Raw genomic sequence first — 24,188 nt, forward strand, 5'->3', positions numbered from 1 at the left:
TTTGGATAAAAATCCAGCCCTATTGTTAGTTAGGTTTATGACCTGACCGTGACTTTTTTTTTTTTTTTTGGCAGATCTCCAGAAAGAATTTTAATGAGTCAGTCACTGATGGTCCAAGACAACTGTGGAAGGTCAAGCAAGAAATGGGAACTTACTGGATTGTTTTTCTCCAACAGAACAAAAATTGAAATAGTTGGCTGTTTCCCTTACCTGGATTCTTGAATGTTTGACTTAATTCTACAGTTATCATCACACACACAATTAATGATCTGAAAACAGAAGGACACCTTTCATTTTCTGAGTTTTATCACACTGAACAGCTTTTCTCTACAGTAGAAATGCCCTTCTGGTCTGTTAGAATTTTTTAAACCAGGAAAAATGGAAAGTATTGTATATAATTTGCTTGCACATATGGAGGAAATGCAAATAGAATTCAATATTAAATTCATAATGACCTTTCAGAAATTTATTTCCACGGTTGTCACTCTTGGACTGAACATTTTACAAATGTATAAAACAAATTAACAAAACAAATGACAAAAATACCTCAAATCAGTTGGATGGACAAACCACATTTTCAGGTGAAACAGAAAGTTTTCAAAACACCTTCAAATCATATTCCTTGACTGGTTAGGGGGTCTCTGAGTCCCTCTTAGCTCAGTCCCTTATTTGGCCATATCAATGAGACTCTGTAGTGATGTAGGGACCCAGGTCTTTTTCCCCTGGACAAACACAACACCCCTCTCCACGTAGATAATGATCCTGCCAAATGTGTACAGTTGCTTGCCCATATGCCGCTTGCCCACTAGAGGCATGAAGACAATGCCGTTCTCCTCTGCTTTGGCCTGGATCAGGTCTTTGAAGTTGGTGGGTATGGAGGCTGTGCCAGGGCCAGTGATAGGCAGGCGTGGAACACTGCTCTCTACCTCACGCTGTGGTGGTGCTGGTGGCTCATACTGGAAATCTTTCCTCCTCTCTGTTTGGGTCAGATATGCAATGTTTTCCTTTGCTCCAGGCTGCATGTATCCACCTATGGGACAGAGAAATACAACATAAGCTGTGAGTTTGGAGTGTACAGATCAGTGAGGTTTCAATCCACTGTCAGTTTTGTGTTTTGGAAAGAGAGAACCTTAAAAAAAAAAAATCACATTTCTATACTTGGCAGATGACCGAACATGTGCACTACCTATGGATATGTCCAAAATACATTCTACTGAGAAAAGATTGAGACAAACGTAAGTACAGTGGAGGAAATAATTATTTGATCCCTTGCTGATTTTGTAAGTTTGTCTACTGACAAAGAAATGAACATTCTATAAATTTTAATGGTAGGTTTATTTTAACTGTGAGAGACGAAACAAAAAATCCAGAAAATAACTTCATATAAAAAGATAAACTAATTTGCATTTCTTTGGGTGAAATAAGTATTTGAACCCTCTAGCAAACAAGACTTAGTATTTGGTGGCAAAACCCTTGTTGGCAAGCACAGCAGTCAGACGTTTCTTGTAGGTGATGACCAGGTTTGTGTACATGTCAGGAGGAATTCTGGTCCACTCCTCTTTGCAGATCATCTCTAGATCATTAAGGTTTTGAGGCTGTTGCTTTGCAACTCGGAGCTTCAGCTCCCTCCATAGGTTTTCTATAGGATTAAGGTCTGGAGACTGGCTAGGCCACTCCATGACCTTAATGTGCTTCTTCTTGAGCCACTCCTTTGTTGCCTTGGCTGTACAGTGGTGCTTGAAAGTTTGTGAACCCTTTAGAATTTTCTATATTTCTGCATAAATATGACCTAAAACATCAAATTTTCACACAAGTCCTAAAAGTAGATAAAGAAAACCCAGTTAAACAAATGAGACAAAAATAGCATACTTGGTTATTTATTTATTGAGGAAAATGATCCAATATTACATATCTGTGAGTGGCAAAAGTATGTGAACCTCTAGGATTTAGCAGTTAATTTGAAGGCGAAATTAGAGTCAGGTGTTTTCAATCAATGGGATGACAATCAGGTGTGAGTGGGCACCCTGTTTTATTTAAAGAACAGGGATCTATCAAAGTCTGATCTTCACAACACATGTTTGTGGAAGTGTATCATGGCATGAACAAAGGAGATTTCTGAGGGCCTCAGAAAAAGCCTTGTTGATGCTCATCAGGCTGGAAAAGGTTACAAAACCATCTCTAAAGAGTTTGGACTCCACCAGTCCACAGTCAGACAGATTGTGTACAAATAGAGGAAATTCAAGACCATTTTTATCCTCCCCAGGAGTGGTCAGTCAACAAAGATCACTCCAAGAGCAAGGCGTGTAATAGTCAGTGAGGTCACAAAGGACCCCAGGGTAACTTCTAAGCAACTGAAGGCCTCTCTCACATTGGCTAATGTTCATGAGTCCACCATCAGGAGAACACTGAACAACAATGGAGTGCATGGTAGGGTTGCAAGGAGCTAGCCACTGCTCTCCAAAAAGAACATTGCTGCTCGTCTGTAGTTTGCTAAAGATCACGTGGACAAGCCAGAAGGCTATTGGAAAAATATTTTGTGGACAGATGAGACCAAAATAGAACTTTTTGGTTTAAATGAGAAGCGTTATGTTTGGAGAAAGGAAAACGCTGCATTCCAGCATAAGAACCTTATCCCATCTGTGAAACATGGTGGTCAGAGTATCATGGTTTGGGCCTGTTTTGCTGCATCTGGGCCAGGATGGCTTGCCATCATTGATGGAACAATGAATTCTGAATTATACCAGCGAATTCTAAAGGAAAATGTCAGGACATCTGTCCATGAACCGAATTTCAAGAGAAGGTGGGTCATGCAGCAAGACAATGACCCTAAGCACACAAACCATTCTACCAAAAAATGGTTAAAGAAGAATAAAGTTAATGTTCTGGAATGGCCAAGTCAAAGTCCTGACCTTAATCCAGTCGAAATGTTGTGGAAGGACCTGAAGCGAGCAGTTCATGTGAGGAAACCCACCAACATCCCAGAGTTGAAGCTGTTCTGTATGGAGGAATGGGCTAAAATTCCTCCAAGCCGGTGTGCAGGACTGATCAACAGCTACTGGAAACGTTTAGTTGCAGTTATTGCTGCACAAGGGGGTCACACCAGATACTGAAAGCAAAGGTTCACATACTTTTGCCACTCACAGATATGTAATATTGGATCATTTCTCAATAAATAAATGACCAAGTATAATATTTTTGTCTCATTTGTTTAACTGGGTTCTCTTTATCTACTTTTAGGACTTGTGTGAAAATCTGATGATGTTTTAGGTCAGGGGTTCTCAACCTTTTGCAACCTGGGCCCCACCAAAGCTGGTTCATTGCAGTTGGGGGCCCCTCTTCTCGCCCCGCCCCCATCCCCCCCCAAACACACTCACCTGCAGTGACGCCACCCGACCTACAGCACCTTATATCGACCGATAGATAGATAGATAGATAGATAGATAGATAGATAGCCAGCCCTGGGCTAGATTATTATTATTATTAGTAGTAGTAGTAGTAGTAGCAGTAGCAGCAGTAGTAGCATTATCCATTCCATAGAAATACATAGGCCTATTATCATTATTAGGCTATTGTTATAATTGGCAGTAGCACCACATTTCTAATCTGCTTTCGGGCATTATTATAATTATAATTATTATAATAATAATTATTATGGCCTATTATCATTACTAAGCTGTTGGCAGTAGTACAAGACTTATGTTCTTTCAGGCATTATTATTATTATTAGGCCTATTATTATTATTATTGCTGTTGTTGGTTGTTGATATTATTATTATTATTATTAGTGTTTTTATTAGGTATTTTATTAGGCTTATCATTAGCTGGCTATTGATATCATTGGGAATTGGGACCAGGCGTGAATTTAGGTTTTACTTTTTACTGTGCCTTTGTGATCTGCATTTGCGTTAATGCGAGACCTGAGCCTGCTTTGCCTTACAAAGATCCTCGATTCTTGGCGAAATGTTTGACAAGCACAGTCTCAAGTCATCCTCAATTTGCGCACGATTGCGATATTTCGTTTTGAGCGCAGTCATTTTTGAAAATCCTGCCTCACACAAGTAGGTCGATGCGAATGGGATGAGCAGTTTCAAGGCTACGTCACACAGTTGCGGGTACTCCTGCATCAATGCTGCCCAGAATGTCGAAAGAGGGCATGAGGTGAAGACTGCCTTAAGTCTACTGTCACTCTTCAACTCAATAAGCTGTTCCTGCATGTCAACTGGAAGTTCGTCAGCAGTACACACAAATGGATCTCGAACCCACGCAAAAGAGCGATAATCCTCTGTGAAGTATGCCGCAAACTGTTTTCTCATTACCGACAGGTGCTCTGACGCTGCTTGAAAGACAGATGAGAAATCGTGGGAAGTGCCTGCATTACTGATAAAGTCTGCAAGGCTTGGGAACATATCACAGTTCCCCCGACTGATGCGGCCACACCAGAGGTCAAGTTTTTGCTTGAAGGCATCCACTTTCTCTGCGAGAAGCAAAATGTGAGTTTCTCGGCCTTGCAAAGACAGGTTCAAGCCATTCAAGCGGTCAAATATATCGACCAAATAGGAGAGACACGCCAGCCACAAAGGGTCATCCAGATTTTTCGCCAGGTCTGAATTGATTTGTGTCAAAAACCGCTTCACCTCATCTCGCAGCTCATACAAACGTTGTAACACCCGCCCCCTGGACAGCCAGCGAACCTCAGTGTGCAGAAGCAGCTGTTCGTGCTCTGACCCCATCTCCTGACAGAGGACCTCAAACAAGCGAGAGTTTAGCGGCCGTGACTTGATGAGGTTGATCATTTTTACTGATTGGTTCAGCACGGATTCCAACAGAGACGGCATTTTTTTTGCAGCGAGTGCTTCGCGATGAACCATGCAATGGGTCCATTTTACAAGTGGAGCTACCTGCTTAACGCGAGCAGCTAGACCTTGCTCACGGCCCGTCATTGCTCATGCGCCATCCGTGCACAAGCCAACGCATCGGTCCCACGCCAACCCATTCTCGCGAATAAATGAATCAAGGACATTGAAGATGGCCTCTCCAGTTGTGTGTGACTGAAGAGGGCGGCAAAAAAGGACATCCTCCTCAATTAATTTATCCCTGACATATGTAAGAAGCTGTGCCTGTCCAGCAATATCGGTAGACTCATCCAACTGCAAGGCATAATATGGACTATTTTTAATAAACTGTATTAATTGCTCTCTGATATCATTGGACATATCAGCAATTCTCCGAGCAACTGTGTCATTTGAATGTGGCACGGTGCCTAATTTGGCTGCTGCACTATCCCCGAAGAATATTCTGCACATGTCCTGCACAGCTGGCAAAACGAATTTCTCGGCATCAGTGTGCGGTTTGCCTACACACAAGATTTTATGATAGATTGATGATAGATTTTATAATAGTATTGATTTGTATGTAATCGTCCAATGTCCTGCATTTTGACATGGGTAAATGTGTTGCATCTGCTTAGCTACTATAGCCTGTTAGCCCCAGATTTTTTTTTTCCTCCATACATGAAGCCTACTCGCGACCCCCCTGGAGTACCTCCGCGCCCCACCAGGGGGGCGCGCCCCCCCGGTTGAGAACCACTGTTTTAGGTCATTTATGCAGAAATATAGAAAATTCTAAAGGGTTCACAAACTTTCAAGCACCACTGTATGTTTTGGGTCGCTGGCATACTGGAAGACCCAGCCACGACCCATTTTCAGTGGCAGAGGGAAGGAGGTTGTCACTCAGGATTTTACGGTACATGGCCGCGTCCATTCTTCCGTTGATGCGGTGAAGTAGTCGTGTGCCCTTAGCAGAGAAACACCCCCAAAGCATAATATTTCCACCTCCATGCTTGACAGTGGGGACAGTGTTCTTCAGGTCATAGCATTTTTTTTCCTCCAAACACGGTGAGTTGAGTTAATGCCAAAGAGCTCGATTTTGGTCTCATCTGACCACAGCACCTTCTCCCAATCACTCTCAATCATTCAAGTGTTCATTGGCAAAACTTCAGACAGGCCTGCATGTGCCTTCTTGAGCAGGGGGACCTTGCGGGCACTGCAGGATTTTAATCTATTACGGTGTAATATGTTACCAATGGTTTTCTTGGTGACTGTGGTCCCAGTTGCCTTAAGATCATTCACAAGCTCCTCCCGTGTAGTTCTAGGCTGATCTTTCACCTTTCTCATGATCCTTGATACCCCACGAGGTGAGATCTTGCATGGGGCTCCAGACTGAGGTCGACTGGTCATTTTGTATTTCTTCCATTTTCAAACTATTGCACCAACAGTTGTCTCCTCCTCACCCAGCTTCTTGCTTATGGTTTTGTAGCCCAGTCCAGCCTTGTGCAGCTCTACAATCTTGTCCCTGACATCCTTAGACACGTCTTTGGTCTTGCCCATGTTGGAGTCTGATTGATTCTGTGGACAGGTGTCTTTTATACAGATGTCAATTTAAGACAGCTGTCTTTAATGCAGGTAACGAGTTGATTAGGAGTGTCTCTAACTGGTCTGTGGGAGCCAGAACTCTTAATGGTTGGTAGGGGATCAAATACTTTTCACTCAATGAAATGCAAATCAATTTATTTTATAAAATGTGATTTTCTTTTTGATATTCTCACTGTTAAACCTACCCTTAAAATTAGAGACTGTTCATATCCTTGCCAGTGGGCAAACTTACAAAATCAGCAAGGGATAAAATAATTAGTTCCTCCACTGTATTTAAAAGATGATATGGGGGCATCTCGAGCATATAACTTTTTCTGTCCTAACTTGTCTTGTACTTGCAGCATTTTATCCAAACTGATTAAAATAACTAGAATGAATACAGCTTTACAGACAGACAATCAGGTTTCTGATGCAAGGAACTCCATTCCCCTTGTCTCTTTGTTTCCTAGTTGTTTGGTGTTTTGTTTTCTTTTTCCAAGTAGAATACAAACTTTCACAACAAGTGAAGTAGCTAAAAAATAGCAAAATTACTTTTAGCCTTTAACATAGAGTAGGGGACTAACAATGTTGGCCTGTCCCCCCACCAGTTTAACTGGCTTATTAGAACCATGAATTGAATAGCCACTGTATAGGATATTTGGACTGGCATGCCACAGGGCCCAACAAAAAGTCGCAGGAATAGGTGGTTTTAGTTTCATGCACTGAAGAGTGGGCAGTCAGATATAAAACTCACCTTTAGCTTTAAGCAAGTGTGTGTGTGTGTGTGTGAGAGAGAGAGACACTGACCTAGTCCAGAGGCTACAGCTCTGTTCATTATGTCTAGGGCCTCGTTTAACTTCTCTTTAATGAGAGGGTGACTGAGCAGTTGCTCTGACAGCATTGCCTTCCAACCCAGATACCACTTAGTGATCTCCTCATAGTTAGGATTGTTACTCAGCCATGAGCACAACACCTGCAACAACAAATACAGTTGCAAGAAATCCATATATAACAATATATTCAGATCATACCAACAATTTCCATGACAACATTTTACATGGTATTGATGGAATTATTATGGTCCTCTTTCTGGTATTATTAACACTAATTTTTTTGTAGGATGAGGTAAATTTAATTCATAATGGAAAATTTAATGTAATGGGCATAATATAGAAAAAACAAGTAACTAATGAAGCTTTGCATTTTAAGAAATACAGTGCTCAGCGTAAATGAGTACACCCCCTTTGAAAAGTAACATTTTAAACTCTCTCAATGAACACAATTTCCAAAATGTTGACAAGACCTTTAAAGTTTAATATAACAAATGTTTAACTTATAACGTGGAAGTAAGGTTAATAATATAACTTGGATTACACATTTTTCAGTTTTACTCAAATTAGGGTGGTGCAAAAATGAGTACAACCCACAACAAAAACTACTACATCTAGTACTGTGTATGGCCTCCATGATTTTTAATGACAGCACCAAGTCTTCTAGGCATGGAATGAACAAGTTGGCGACATTTTGCAACATCAATCTTTTTCCATTCTTCAACAATGACCTCTTTTAGTGACTGGATACTGGATGGAGAGTGATGCTCAACTTGTCTCTTCAGAATTCCCCATAGGTGTTCGATTGGGTTCAGATCAGGAGACATACTTGGCCACTGAATCACTTTCACCCTGTTCTTCAGAAATCCAACAGTGGCCTTAGATTTGTGTTTAGGATCATTGTCATGTTGGAAAAGTGCACGACGACCAAGGGCACGGAGTGATGGTAGCATCTCTTTCAGTATAGAGCAAGCATCATGAATTCACAGATGTATATCAATGAAATGCAGCCCCCTGACACCAGCAGCACTCATGCAGCCCCACATAAGGACACTGCTACCACCATGTTTCACTATAGGCACCATGCATTTTTCTTTGTATTCCTCACCTTTGCGACGCCATACAGTTTTGAAGCAGTCAGTTCCAAAAACATTTATCTTGGTCTCATCACTCCAGAGTATAGAGTCCCAGTAGTCTTCATCTTTGTCAGCATGGGCCCTGGCAAACTCTAGGTGAGCTTTTTTTGTGCCTGGGCTTTAGGAGAGGCTTCTTTCGTGGACGGCGTCCATGCATGCCATTCCTCTGCAGTGTACGCTGTATTGTGTCACAGGAAATAGTCACCCCAGTTTGGCTTTCTACTTCTTTAGATAACTGCAGTGAACTTGCATGCCGATTTTCTTCAACCCTTCTCATCAGAAGACGCTCCTGTCGAGGTGTTAACTTCCGTAGACGACCTCGACTTCTCTGTGAGATGGTTGCAGTTCCATCTTTCTTAAATTTTTGTACCACTTTTGCTACAGTATTCTGACTGATAAGTAAAGCTTTGCTGATCATCTTGTAGCCTTCACCTTTGTGGTGTAAAGAAATTTTTCTCAGGTCTTGTCTCATTTCTCTTCCATGTGGTGCCATTACTGACTGCATGAAATGGGGAGGGGTTTTCTTTAAGTAACACCCTTTTATAGTCAACTGTCTGCTGGACACCTGTGTAATGACTAATTAGACATTTGTAGTCTACAATGTAGCTTTGCTCCAGAGACTTTCAGTGGGGTGTACTCATTTTTGCACCACCCTAATTTGAGTAAAACTGAAAAATGTGTAATCCAAGTTATATTATTAACCTTACTTTCATGTTAAGTTAAACAGATGTTATATTAAACTTTGTCTTACCAACATTTTGGAAATTGTGTTCATTGAGATAGTGTTTAAAAATGTTACTTTTCAAAGGGGGTGTACTCATTTACGCTGAGCACTGTAAAATACCGAGACCCACCTGTAGCCATTTGTTAAAAAAGTGCTTGTCAAGTAATCCCACCATACTGGAGAGAGACAACATGCCCTCCCAGTCCATCACCCAGTTGAATGGGTCGATCACCTGCTGATGTGGGTTCACCACCAGCTCCCCTAGACACACGGCTGCAATACACCACCCCATGCATACGTTAAAATGCAAGTTACTCCAACACCTATTTGCAAACATGCTTCTGAAGAATAGATTTCTCAGTCTACAGCTGGGTAGGAAGTGTTTTTTTCCTAAAGAAATATTTGGATTAGCCTGCAAACACACACCTAGCTTAGGAACAATGTTTTTGACCATGAAGGCTTCCCAGGCTCCAGGGGTGAAGACGTCTTTCCAAGGCTGCAGGATGAGTCGGGCTGAAGCATCGCTGGGGTGCCACCGCTGCAGGGCATTTGCCAGCTTGCTGCGTATAGGTGGGTACAGTGGCTCTAAGCGCATCTGCATCTGAGGCAACCATGGATGGATCCATGAGTGGATGGGCACTGTATCTGTTAGTGGGTTCCAGTTATCAACCTGAAGAACCAGAGGTAGCCAGGGTATTGCACAATTAGTATTTAGGTTTGCTGAACATTAAGACGTGCCCAATTAATACAGCAGCCTTATATGATTCAAATACTTCTATTTGAAAGAACTGCAAAACAAAATGATTCAGCATTTTATTCATTATTATGCAGTCACGTGTTCTGAAAATAAAATCAAGATTAAATGTAAGTGACCTCTTTCTGAAGCCGTGGGAAGATGAGCTGCTCTAGCACGTAATCAAGGATCCAGAGAGGTAGCACAGGGGCCCAGCAGTCCACAAGGTCCACCATAGGACCAACATTTCTAGGCTGCCACTGTGCCATGCAATTCCTTATCACTGGAACCCAGACCTCCCATATCAACCTGCACACAGACACCCAATTTGTTAAATCTTGAACGGATGTTATTTACATTAAATCCTTAAATACTCATGCAATAATCACTGTCAAAAATACGCAAATTTATCTGAGTAATACAGAAATCTCTCTGGATTTTCTTGGTTCTGGTTTAATTTTTTTTTTTTATTAATTATGACCAACCTTCTGTGGGAAAAATAATATTACATTGGCTGTGATTATCTTTTCAATAGAGCATTTCGTTGTTGAAGATAATTCTTAAGTAGTACATTATTTAGAACTGATACCAAAAAAAGAAATAAAAAAAGTAACTGTAGTAAGTTTCACCTGTGGTAGGGGTCCATGTGGTTGGAGTCAGGTATACTATGTTGAAGCTGTGTACCTTCTAGAATGGCCCTCCACTGACCTACCTCCTCTAAACCATATGAACAGTCCTACACAGAGGGAAACATAACATTAGATACAAATCAAAAAGGGACACAGGAAGCTTTTTTTTCCCCCTGTAACTGTTTCCTGGATGAAATTTTCACCTTCAGCGGGTCCCAGTTTCTAAGTTTCTCATTCAGTAGTGGATGCACCACAGATACAGCGAGATCGGCAAGCCCCATGCTCTTGTACTCGTGGTAGAAGTGCGTCTGCATCTGCTGGAAGGCTTGGACACACTCTTCAAGGGAGAGTGGAGGGCCGCCTCCTTCCCCAGCTGTCTCCAGCCGTTCCACCAGCTCCAGCACCTGTTCGAGTCGCTCCACTGCTTCACTCTCCTCACTTAACCGTGCCTGCAGGGCCGTGCTCTCATGCCTCAGAGACACCACTGTATCCCTTTCATGCTGCAAACGCCGAGAGCTCTGCACAAAGAACCACCAGCGGTAGTGATGTCGTTATTTAGGTCCCATTAAGATACAGAACATGTAATTCGAATGATTTCAATCATAACTGTGTTCAGGTATTTAGCAAACAAACATGGAAAATGTTTGTATTGGGCAGAGACTATAGAGGAAATGCAGTTACAGTGTCAAATTATTACCAAAATAGAAAGATTAAAAACACCCTACTGCATAGTGAGTGGGACTAATGACACGCACTCAAAAACAGACAATGCATATAGACAAAGATGTTTATGTTAAAGTAAGGTATGTAAATGCACCTAATAAACTGCAAAGACAGCATGAGATTTACCTTTGTAAATATAAAAAAAAGTATGTTTAAATGAACCAAATCTTTTTTGCAAATTAAAATGTAGGTTTTAATGCTTAAACTTTATATAATAATAAAAAAAAAGGAAATTAACAATTTTGCCCTTATAGTGAATTTTTGAGGAATCTGAAAGTCCACCTGTAAAATGTCCTGCTCAGTGAGCTCAATGAGCAGTTTGAGGTTGTGTTCAAGTTCAGGCAGAGCAAAACCAGAGCTCTTTTGCTCTCGTGCACTTGCACTCATAGGATCCTCCTCAGGAATGCTGTGCTTTTGGCTCATCTGACTGTAGCTGTAGTAGACCTTCTGTTCCCGGCCTGTCATATCTATCACCTTAAAAAAAAAGAAAGTATTGTATGAAAATGGAGATGAAATCATGCTAAAGACATGTATTCCTAATGGCCAGTAATCATTTTAATCTTTGAGATCAAGGTGCATTTTAAATGTTGTTAGCAGTCTATTACTATTTCACCTTGACTTGTGCAAGTTCTCCAGCTGGTTGGCTCATGCTCTTGTTGGAGAGTTTTCCATGAGCTTTCAGTTCCTCCACAGTTTTGAAGGAGTATTTAGGCTTTTTCTTTCCTGCTCCAGGCTCTTTCCGCCATTGCCCCAACTCCCTCTGAAATTCCTGCAGGCAAAGAGAAAGAAAGGGAAATAGAAATTGCTCCTAGACAATATTTAAAGAGGTGGCATAGTTCACGTTAAAAAGAGTCAAGTACGAGAATAAGTGTTTCATTCCTGAAAACCGGCATAGTGATTAAACCAAAAGCTCTATCCAGAATCAACTTACCTTCTCCTCTTCCTCCTCCGAGTCCACCACTGGAAAGTCCTGAATTGACTGTGGAGTCCTCTCATTGCCATAAGCCCCCACTGCTCCTTTTCCCTTACGTACTTTAGCCTCAATTGGGTTTATAATACCTGTAAAAGCATCCATAAAATCAGGACACAAACTAAAATCACAGATTAAAATACATTTAGTAAAAGGAGTTGCACTGTAACAGAAAGACACTCTACCCTGTGCATTTTTTCCAAGGCCTTTGCCTGGGATGTAGCCCATCTTCTGAAGGAGCTTCTGGCCAATGCCTCGTGTGTGTTTCTCCCAGCCACCAATGTCCTGCCCTGGACGGATGTTACCTGCAAACGTCTTCTGGGAAGTTTTGAAATTCCCACCCTGTACAAAGTTTTGAAAAAAAAAAAAAAGACTGAAATGTGCTACACTACCCAACTATTCATTTAAACCCAAACCTTCAGAGGCAACACTTAAACGACAACGGAGTCAGTATTTTTAATAACTTGCTTATTACATCAATTTATTAAAGGCCATCCTTGTATCTGTAGGAAATGTTCAACATGCGAGACTTTCATTTATAGTCAAAGATCCTACATGTTCTTTAACACTTAGAAAATCAGTCAAGGGCCTGATAACAGTTTTAGCAAAGTTCATATAAATTTGCATCTTTTACTGCTATCTGTTTTCACCTGAAATGCCATTTGCTATTCATTTTAAATGTGGTTATAATAATAATAATAATAATAATAATAATAAATAAAATAACTCCTTCCCTTTGGCCTAGTCACAACATAAGCAAAAGAAGTGTATAATATTATACAAATTATTTATCCAAGAAAACATTTACTGAAATAATTGTGCTGGCACATCAATAACCTGGAAGTAGCCAATAACATGAGTTTTAATGTTACTGGCAAACGCAAGTTTAAAAAAAAAAAAAAAAAAAAAAGGGCAAGAAACAAACAAACATCGACAAAGAAGATGTCTTAATTCAGCATACTGTTTGCAGCTTTCTGGGTGCAGTAGTACGGGGTGGTGGAGGTGCTTCTCCATCCTCATCAGAGTCATCCGAGTCAAGCTGATCCCTTTTCTCCTCAGCTGCAGTCTTCCTCAAACCGGCACTTATAAAGTTCACAGGGGCTGTGTAGTCTTTTGTTCTATTCAGTTTTAAGCACACAGACAAAAACTCAGCATCAGCCCAGTCCTGACTGGAACAAAGTGTTACAATAATGACAGTGACTCCATTTATTTTGCTCAAAGATAACTACAGAGTTAGAGAAGGTTGTGCCTCGTGTATATATACACCGTGTAGGCAGTTAATAAGGTAACACCTATCCTGTGGCTACAGTCAATGGTCATTTTATAAGCTATACATACCATATGGGCTTACTTTACCTGGTCCATCAATCATAACTATTAACTGGTGGTGGATCATTCTCAGCACAGCAGTGACACTGACAATGTAGTAGTAATTTTGTGGATGGTGCACAAGTGCATCACACTTAGCATTATGGAGACAGCCCATTGATGAAAATATAAATGAGGCAACACATAAAACTCAGCAAATCCCACCCCCGAGCCAACAGCTTTCTTAGTAAAGATGTTAGCAGAAAATGCCTGGCCCATCATGCGTTTTTATACTGACATAGATATCGGGCTCTTTGTTCCATTAGTTATGGAGAAAGGTGGACGCACAGTAGTTACAGCAGCTTGACTTTGTGTTATTTGAACCGAAGACCACAGTGTTTGAAAGTTTTTCTTGACAGTCCATTTCTGTTATATGAGCATCAAGTCTGTGATTTCAGAACATATAAAGGGTGTCCCAAAAGTCTCCATACATAAGAGAAACTAAGACTTTTTATCAAAATGTAACTTTATTCACAAAACATCCTCTACATGATTGCCATTACTTTGTGTACACACACACACACACACACACACAGTCATCTCTACCACTCATGATGAACTCGTGTTAACACATCTAGTGTTGTGTAACTGCACTGTAATTTTCAAATATGTTCCTTTAAATATCTTTGTGTTGTAATTATTTCAACAAGTTCTTCCTTTGTCAACAGCGTTTTTCAAGGTCATCTGAAAAATATAAACTAATTATGAAACATTTTGGAAGACATTTTAGCCAAAAAATATTAATTTCCCTTATGTATGGAGACCTTTAGGACATGCTGTATATTCACAAGTCCACAGTTACGCTGAGGTGTTTAAAAATCCCAGGACTACTTCTGCAGCTGATACATTTCTAACAGTGTCACTCATATTACAACCCCGATTCCAAAAAAGTTGGGACAAAGTACAAATTGTAAATAAAAATGGAATGCAATAATTTACAAATCTCAAACTGATATTGTATTCACAATAGAGCATAGACAACATATCAAATGTCGAAAGTGAGACATTTTGAAATTTCATGCCAAATATTGGCTCATTTGAAATTTCATGACAGCAACACATCTCAAAAGAGTTGGGACAGGGGCAATAAGAGGCTGGAAAAGTTAAAGGTACAAAAAAGGAACAGCTGGAGGACCAAATTGCAACTCATTAGGTCAATTGGCAATAGGTCATTAACATGACTGGGTATAAAAAGAGCATCTTGGAGTGGCAGCGGCTCTCAGAAGTAAAGATGGGAAGAGGATCACCAATCATAATTATATAATAATTTAACTACTTATATTGCGCCTGTTACATAAAAAATGCTCACAGGCGCATTACAATATCGGAAAAATGTCAAGTATGAAAATCTAATTACATTCTATGAATATTTATAAATCTTACATTCATATGGCCCTTTTCCACTACCCTTTTTCAGCTCACTTCAGCTCGCTTCAGCTCACTTCAGCCCGACACGGCTCGCGTTTCGACTACCAAAAACCAGCACGACTCAGCTCGCTTCAGCCCTGCTTAGCCCCTAAAACTCGCACGGTTTTGGAGTGGGGCTGAAGCGAGCCAAACCGTGCCGAGTGAGGCTGGGGGCGTGAGCAGACACTCCCCTGTGCACTGATTGGTGAGGAGGAGTGTCCTCACATGCCCACACACGCCCCGCGAGCACGCTGGGATCTGTAAACACTGTAAACCCGGAAGAAGAAGAATTACGAGAATTTCTGAAGCCTTATGCGCCTCGCCTCATCTATACGCTCTTGCCAGTATCTGTTGGCGTTGTCGGTGACAACAAGCCACAGCACCAAGACCAGCAACACTAACGACTCCATGTCCTCCATGTTTATTGTTTACTATTCGGGTCGTGAGACTACCGCTTAAAAGCTCACTGAATCAGTGACATACAGAGCATCGTGGACGAGTTCGCGGAGCGCAAGGCTCGTCGTATGCCCTTCAAATAATGCGCGCAGTAGGCTATTGATGTTTTATTATGAGCCATGTACAGTATGTCGCCTAATGTTTTTTTGTTTCTGAGTTACATGTTCGTTTGAAGGACTTAATGTACTAAATAACATAGTTGCACCCCGTAGTGTTGAAATTGGTAAACACAGTGCATTCAGTGAGGTTTGCACCGCCCTCCTTTTATTTCTGACTCTTCCTGTCACCGTTGCAACCTCTGAGCGCTCATTCGTATGCCCTTCAAATAATGTGCGCAGTATAGGCTATTGATGTTTTATTATGAGCCATGTACAGTATCCTAATGTTTTTTGTTTCTGAGTTACATGTTCGTTTGAAGGACTTGATGTACTAAATAACCTAGTTGCACCCGGTAGTGTTGAAATTGGTAAACACCGCAGTTGCGGACATTTTGTAGCCTAAAATGATGTTATGATAAGCTTTAATAAAGGGCCCGGTCATTTGCCCCGCCCCAGGCCCGGCTCTGACTTGTTCCGCCACTGTCAATGATGTCACTGTTTGCGCTGCTTAACGACATCACGTGACGTCCACCCACTTTCGCTAACTCCACCCAATGTGTCCACCCACTTCCAGCCAGCACGGTTCAGCGCGGTTGTAGTCGAAATGCAACTCCAACAGCCCCGCTCAGCACGACTCAGCACGGCACGGCTCAGCCGCGTTTGTAGTGGAAAAGCGGCATTAGTGAACAATAACTAACTGATAATAAATTACAAAATCACTATATTTGATAATAAAACGAAAAATAACTAATTATAATTTAAAAACCTAAATAAAGACAAAAGCTCTATAATATTCTATCGCTTAGCAGTTATACGCCTCTTTAAATAAATGGGTTTTCAGGAGGCATTTAAATGTATTTAAATTGTCTGTAGCTCTTATTTCTATTGGAAGAGTGTTCCAAAGTTTTGGTGCCGCAATTATAAATGTGCGGTCACCTAGAGTTTTCAGACTTTTAAAACTAGGTTGCTTTAACAGAAGCGTATCTGAAGTAGATCTCAAATTATATCTAGTAATTGTCTTAAATTCTATAAGTTCAGATAAATACAAAGGAGAAAGACCATTCACAATTTTGTAAACTAGTAGTAAAATCTTAAACTGGATGCGATAACTAATCGGAAGCCAGTGAAGTCTAAATAAAAAAGGAGTAATGTGATCATAGCGGCTAATTTTCCGGATGACACGAGCGGCGGCATTTTGAACCCGCTGGAGCTTTTGCAGTTGGTTACTAGGCAACCCATAAAGTAGGCTATTACAAAAATCTAGTCTACTAGTGACAAAAGCATTAACTAATATCTGTGTTGAGTCATAATCTAAGTATTTTCTTATCCTTCTTATATTGTAAAGATAAAAAAATGCCGATTTACAGATATTGTTAATGTGAGTATCCATCTTAAACTGACTGTCAAACCAGCAGCCCAGGTTTTTCACTTTGTTAGACGGTGTAGTAGTACACTCCCCAACCTGCAAGGAGTCTATACTGACTTTGGCAAGTTGTTGTCTGGTGCCAATGATGATGAACTCAGTCTTGTCATCGTTTAACTTTAATCTGTCTTGAAGCATCCATTTCCTGATGTCTGAAATGCAGTTTTGCATAGCCTTTACTGCTGCTGATTGGTCAGAATCTGAATTCGCGTTAAATGAGATATACAATTGTGTATCGTCCGCGTATGTATGTACATCAGGTAGGTGACGTTCGATGATCTTGAACAGTCTACTTGCATAAAGAACAAAAAGTAGGGGCCCAAGACAGGATCCCTGTGGGACGCCATACTTCAACTGGAACTTCATCGATGTCTTGCAATTGATGGAGATGGACTGTGATCTGTTATAAAGATATGATGCAAACCAAGAGTAAGCAATTCCAGATATGCCAAAGTCAGAAGACAAACGATCAAGTAGTATTGTGTGATCTACGGTATTGAACGCCGCACTAAGATCGAGAAGCATGAGCAAGGTGACACGTTGTTGGTTCATGTTGAATAAGATATCGTTTTGCACCCTCAACAGGGCAGTTTCTGTACTGTGGTGTTCACGATATGCAGATTGTGCTTTTGGGTACAGATTGTTTGTGGTAAGATGATGGTGGGTTTCACAAAATACTGCCCTCTCTGTAAGTTTCGAAGCAAATGAAAGATTGCTAATTGGCCGTAAGTTGGTGAAAAGTGCTTCAGCAGAGGTCTTCTTTAGTCTAGGCTGAACATCGGCTAATTTCCAGGCATCGGGAAAGTTCCCATTATCAAGAGAAAGATTTATCATTCTAGTAATAACTGGTCAGAGTACATCCAGGCATTCAACTACCAAAGACGTGGGCATGGGATCCAGACTGCAGGTCTTCTTGCTCGATCTCCCAATTAGCCTCTTAACATCTTCCTCGCTGAGCGCAGTAAAGGACGCCAGTTGAACGGGACAAGTGCTAGATGGTTGTATTAGCGTTGCTGGACTAGATTGTAAAGCAGCTGCTGTATCAAGTGCAGATCTAATACGCTCTATCTTCTGTACAAAAAACTTCCCGATATCATTGGCCAGTTTTGTGTTATCATTGTAGCCCGGAAAGGACAGATCAATTTCTTGATTAAACAATGACTTTGCAGACCTAAATAGCTTACGCGAGTCATTACTATTTTCTTGTATGAGGTCAGTGTAGTAAATTGAGCGTGCTCTCTTGATAACACGTGTTGCGAGGTTTTTCTTAGCCTTAAAATCCAGTAAGTCGCTGTGCAATTTCGTTCTGCACCATTTCCTCTCAGCGCGCCTCTTTTCTTTTTTAGAATCCCCCTAATTCTGCGCCGACAAATAGTGGAGCAATATCAGAAAGGAGTTCCACAGGGCCCTTAGACGGCACTGCATCACATACAGGCATGCTTCTGTATTGGAAATCACAAAATGGGCTCAGGAATATTTCCAGAGAACATCATCTGTGAACACAATTCACCGTGCCATCCACCGTTGCCAGCTAAAACTCTATAGTTCACAGAAGAAGCCGTATCTAAACATGATCCAGAAGCACAGACGTCTTCTCTGGGCCAAGACTGATGTTGCAAAATGTCGCCGACTTGTTCATTCCATGCCTAGAAGACTTCGTGCTGTCATTAAAAATCATGGAGGCCATACAAAGTACTAGATGTTGTACAACCCCGATTCCAGAAAAGTTGGGACAAAGTACAAATTGTAAATAAAAATGGAATGCAATAATTTACAAATCTCAAAAACTGATATTGTATTCACAATAGAACATAGACAACATATCAAATGTCGAAAGTGAGACATTTTGAAATTTCATGCCAAATATTGGCTCATTTGAAATTTCATGACAGCAACACATCTCAAAAAAGTTGGGACAGGGGCAATAAGAGGCTGGAAAAGTTAAAGGTACAAAAAAGGAACAGCTGGAGGACCAAATTGCAACTCATTTGGTCAATTGGCAATAGGTCATTAACATGACTGGGTATAAAAAGAGCATCTTGGAGTGGCAGCGGCTCTCAGAAGTAAAGCTGGGAAGAGGATCACCAATCCCCCTAATTCTGCGCCGACAAATAGTGGAGCAATATCAGAAAGGAGTTCGACAGTGTAAAATTGCAGAGTTTGAACATATCATCATCTACAGTGCATAATATCATCAAAAGATTCAAAGAATCTGGAAGAATCTCTGTGTGTAAGGGTCAAGGCCGGAAAACCATACTGGGTGCCCGTGATCTTCGGGCCCTTAGACAGCACTGTATCACATACAGGCATGCTTCTGTATTGGAAATTACAAAATCGGCTCAGGAATATTTCCAGAGAACATTATCTGTGAACACAATTCACTGTGCCATCCGCTGTTGCCAGCTAAAACTCTATAGTTCAAAGAAGAAGCCGTATCTAAACATGATCCAGAAGCGCAGACGTCTTCTCTGGGCCAAGGCTCATTTAAAATGGACTGTGGCAAAGTGGAAAACTGTTCTGTGGTCAGACGAATCAAAATTTGAAGTTCTTTATGGAAATCAGGGATGCCGTGTCATTCGGACTAAAGAGGAGAAGGATGGCCCAAGTTGTTATCAGCGCTCAGTTCAGAAGCCTGCATCTCTGATGGTATGGGGTTGCATTAGTGTGTGTGGCATGGGCAGCTTACACATCTGGAAAGACACCATCAATGCTGAAAAGTATATCCAGGTTCTAGAGCAAAATATGCTTCCATCCAGATGACGTCTCTTTCAGGGAAGGCCTTGCATTTTCCAACATGACGATGCCAAACCACATACTGCATCAATTACAGCATCATGGCTGCGTAGAAGAAGGGTCCGGGTACTGAACTGGCCAACCTGCAGTCCAGGTTTTTCACCCATAGAAAACATTTGGCGCATCATAAAACGGAAGATACGACAAAAAAGACCTAAGACAGTTGAGCAACTAGAATCCTACATTAGACAAGAATGGGTTAACATTCCTATCCCTAAACTTGAGCAACTTGTCTCCTCAGTCCCCAGACGTTTACAGACTGTTGTAAAGAGAAAAGGGGATGTCTCACAGTAGTAAACATGGCCTTGTCCTAACTTTGAGATGTGTTGTTGTCATGAAATTTAAAATCACCTAATTTGTCTCTTTAAATGATACATTTTCTCAGTTTAAACATTTGATATGTCATCTATGTTCTATTCTGAATAAAATATGGAATTTTGAAACTTCCACATCATTGCATTCCGTTTTTATTTACAATTTGTACTTTGTCCCAACTTTTTTGGAATCGGGGTTGTACTACGCCAAAACAAGTTCAGTACTGGTAAATAGTGTAAGTCGGGGGGGGAGGGAGCAGTGCAATCGGCTCTTCTGTGTAATAAAATGATCAGTTGCAAAACAGCAGTGCAGATACCTCTTGCCTCCAAAGCTTGGTCTCTCATCATCTGAATCATGTTCAGCCCATACACCATATGTAGCCTCTTCTTTGGTCTGCCTGTGTCGACGTCTGTCTGGATTAAACTCATTGGCCAAGTCCCATTCAGAAATCTCAAACTTCTCAATTTCAACCCCATCCTCCTCCTCCTCCTCATCTCCCCTACGCCCATACAGATGGGACATAGACATAATTCTGTCGAAATGAAACAATATAGCTGAAATCTTGGACCTTTATACATTACATAATATATACAGGATCAGTCAAAAGTTTGTGCACAACTAATTCAGTGGGTTTTCTTTATTTTTATTAATTAAAGACACTTCATGTCTTAAAGTAATGATGGATGCTGTTCCTCTTTCCTTACTCAAGTAAGGAAAGAGGAACAGCATCCATCATTACTTTAAGTCAGTGGTTCCTGACATAATATGGATTTCTACAGTTGTGGAATAGGGCTATTTACTGCATTTTTATTATTTACTATTTGATCTCAAACACATTAAGAAGGCAATAAATTGCAGTAATTAAATTTGACAAGGTACACCTGTTAAATCAACTGAGTCAAGATAAACGGTGACTACTTTGAAGAATCTAAAATATGAAACTTTTTTCCTAACACTTTTTTGTTTACCATATAATTCCATACGCCACTAAAATTATATATGAGTGATTCCACGCTTATGGGTACTGAAATGGGGACATGAACTTATTTTTAAAAATTCACCTAAAACCATTTCTTTTTTTACCATCAGGTCACAAAACATGTAATCTTTAATGAATGATATGTTAAAAGATAACTTTAATTTTCTGAGATGTAATAAAAACATATTTATATGCCAAAGTCAAGCCTATGAGTTCCAAAATGATGTCTGTTACATTACTTCTGTTACGATTGTCCATCTCGCGTCTGTTACAAATTAATTACAATCTAGCTATATACCATGTTAATCTTATTGAAAGAATGTGTATGTTTATTCTACTACACGTTTATTAATTATATTTGCTAAAACATCACCTTCCTATGTTTGAAAAAGTAATTCTACATTGTTAAAATTGAGAATATATATGTCCACAACACTTCTGTTACGTTCTGACTTTGGCATATATTAAATATGTTTTTATTACATCTCAGAAAATTAAAGTTATCTTTTAACATATCATTCATCATAAAAAAAGGAATGGTTTTAGGTGAATTTTTAAAAATAAGTTCATGTCCCCATTTCAGTACCCATAAGCGTGGAATCACTCTATATATATATATATATATATATATATATATATATATATATACACACAAGGTAAGAACGAATAGTTGCGTTGTGCAGAAATTAACTATACTTGGCTCAAAACTGGTTATAACAGGGCAGAAATGACAACGAGGCAAGAGTAATGTAATATTAGCTAGCCACAACAATGCCATAACGCTTTTATTGAATAAATTAGCACAACTAATAAGCTAACTAAGCTTATGAGATAAGTCGCTTAATTTAGCTAACATGCTACAACATACCGCTTAGCAATTAATAAGTAACATTTAACACAATGCATATAATAAAACATACCTTCTCAAAATATAACTCTTTTTCAGACAGCGAGCTAACTATTAAGCTTTTGCTTCTTCTTCTTCTTCTTCTTCTTCGGTTTATTGGCGGATCACGTCTCTTTGGTGCATACCGCCACCTACTGTACAGGAGTGTGTAAAGGGACTTAGCAGACTGTCATGGCTATCTGAAGTTTAAGAGAGAAAAAAAAAGATCCAAGATCCTTTTAATTAAACATGTATCATTAAGAAAAATAAATAGGGTTTTGATCCTATCTCTCTGCATTCCTTCTTCCTTAAGGATGTTTTCTATTATCAGCCTCTCTTTCTCTCCATTGCTGTCTGTGTTCTGTGTATTTATTGCAATTAAATAAAACATGAACTACATCTTCTGGAACTTGACATTCACTACATAAACCATTACTCTTCCCTATTAACCGTAGAGTGCCATTAAGACCTGTGTGACCCAGTCTTAGTCTACACCTCTTCTCTTCTATTGAGACCTGATATTATCCTTTTCCCCCAAACATTTTCCTGGATCTCATGATAATGCCTTGCATTGAATTCTACCTTCCATTCATTTTGCCATTTAAGTAGAACTTCTGTTTTTATTTTAGATTTAGCTTCTCCCTTCCCCATTGAAATATTAATTCCTATATGTTCTTTTTCCAGCATTTTCTTAGCAATTTTGTCAGCCACTTCATTTCCTTTAATCCCAACATGGGCTGGAACCCAACAAAACTGAACTAATAATCCAAGATTCTTAAGATTCAATAAAACATGTCTTGCCTTTATTACCAAATCCTGTCTTATTGAGTTTCCTGTTTCAAAGCTGAGTAAAACTGCCAATGAATCAGTACATATGACAGATCTTAGTGGTTTGACTTCTTCAATCCCTCTCAGAGCAGTTATTATTCCCGCTAATTCTATAGAATATATTGACAAAAAGTTGCTAAGCCTGTATCCATACTTTTTGTTGAATTTGGGAATATATATCCTGATTCCACAATGCCCATCTTGTGGATTTTTTGACCCATCTGTAAATATTTTAATAAAACCATAATATTTAGATATAAGATGTCTTTCGCTGCGTTCTGCAAGGCTTTGTTCATTAGGTTGCTCTGCTTTTTCATTCAGCAGTTCTAAATCAATGGATGGAACAGGCAGCACCCATGGAGGAACTGTACTCAACACAAGTGCAGGGCTTAAGTTAAAATATTTAATTCCATATTCCACCCGTGTTGTTAATATGCCATCCAAAACCAGAACTCTTTGAATGGTATTCCCAACACTCATTTAGAACTGATACAGCAAGACTATTTATGCTCCCTTTAAGTCTCACCCAGTGCACAGGTAGGAGTTGTTTTGATAGCTCCTATAGCAATCCTTAAACCTTTAAACTGAACTCTATCAAGTTTCCTGAGAGATGTTTCACATGCAGAACTATACACTATGCAACCATAATATATAGTTGATCTGATTAATGCTTTATAAATATTCATCAGTGATTGTTTGTCTGCACCCCAGTACTGCCCAGAAATCATCCTCATAAGAGTCAATACTTTTTTACACTTAGTTTCTACATGTGCTATATGATGAGACGGGCCGGCTCTGTGGTCGGCATGAAGCTGGACTCTCTGGTGATGGTGGCAGAGAAGAGGTCTATGGACAAACTATTGAACATCATGGACGATGCCAGTCACCCTCTGCACACCGTCATCAGCAACCAGAGGAGCCTGTTCAGTGACAGAATGCTCCTTCCCAAGTGCAGGATGAACAGATTCAAAAACTCCTTTGTCCCTCACGCCATCAGACTGTACAACTCCTCTCTGGGGGGAAGGAGGGGTAACAGGAGGACAGAGGACGGGAAGGAGCAGTAGCCTAGCCTAGCCTAACAATAAGCAATACTGGACAATGTGCAATATAAAGTGCAATATCTTTCCTGCTCCCCCCCCCACTCCACTCCACTCCACTCCACTCCCACTCACCCTAACCCCACTTCTCTCCCCCTTTTCCCCCCTCCCTTCCTCATATCTTATTCTTTTATATTTGTATATGTAAATACTTAATTTATTTTAATTTATCTAAAGTTTTCTCTATTTCTTTTCTCTGTTTATCTGTAATGATGCTGCTGGATTTCCCTGAGGGAACCCTCCCAAAGGGATCAATAAAGTTTAATCTAATCTAATCTAATCTAATCTAATCTAATCTAATCTAATCTAATCTAATCTAATCTAATCTAATCTAATGTTTCCATATCATTCTTTCATCCATGAAGATTCCAAGATATTTAAAC

General features: G+C 40.1%; 2 protein-coding genes across 4 annotated transcripts in view; one reads left to right on the top strand and one right to left on the bottom strand.

The window, feature by feature from the left end:
- The window catches only part of prim1 (DNA primase subunit 1), a 22,867-nt gene extending 22,402 nt beyond the window's left edge, over positions 1-465 (top strand). For all 3 annotated transcript variants that reach the window (XM_060938068.1, XM_060938069.1, XM_060938070.1), the window contains exon 13: positions 75-465. In XM_060938068.1, coding sequence (XP_060794051.1) covers positions 75-94 — 20 coding nt within the window. In that variant the 3' untranslated portion in view covers positions 95-465. The remainder of the gene's footprint in view (positions 1-74) is intronic.
- On the bottom strand, positions 440-22,002 carry tfip11 (tuftelin interacting protein 11). Its single transcript, XM_060938067.1, has 14 exons — positions 21,915-22,002; positions 20,332-20,547; positions 13,117-13,273; positions 12,341-12,497; positions 12,117-12,244; positions 11,799-11,954; positions 11,468-11,659; positions 10,666-10,980; positions 10,463-10,569; positions 9,974-10,142; positions 9,527-9,770; positions 9,231-9,373; positions 7,218-7,383; positions 440-1,030 (listed from the first exon to the last, which is right to left on the bottom strand). Exons 2-14 carry the CDS (start codon positions 20,541-20,543, stop codon positions 666-668), a joined length of 2,511 nt encoding a protein of 836 aa, XP_060794050.1. The 5' UTR covers positions 20,544-20,547; positions 21,915-22,002; the 3' UTR covers positions 440-665.
- Between the last annotated feature and the right edge of the window lie 2,186 nt (positions 22,003-24,188).

This window comes from Neoarius graeffei, chromosome 13 (assembly GCF_027579695.1).
Source record: "Neoarius graeffei isolate fNeoGra1 chromosome 13, fNeoGra1.pri, whole genome shotgun sequence".
Classification (NCBI taxonomy): domain Eukaryota; kingdom Metazoa; phylum Chordata; class Actinopteri; order Siluriformes; family Ariidae; genus Neoarius; species Neoarius graeffei.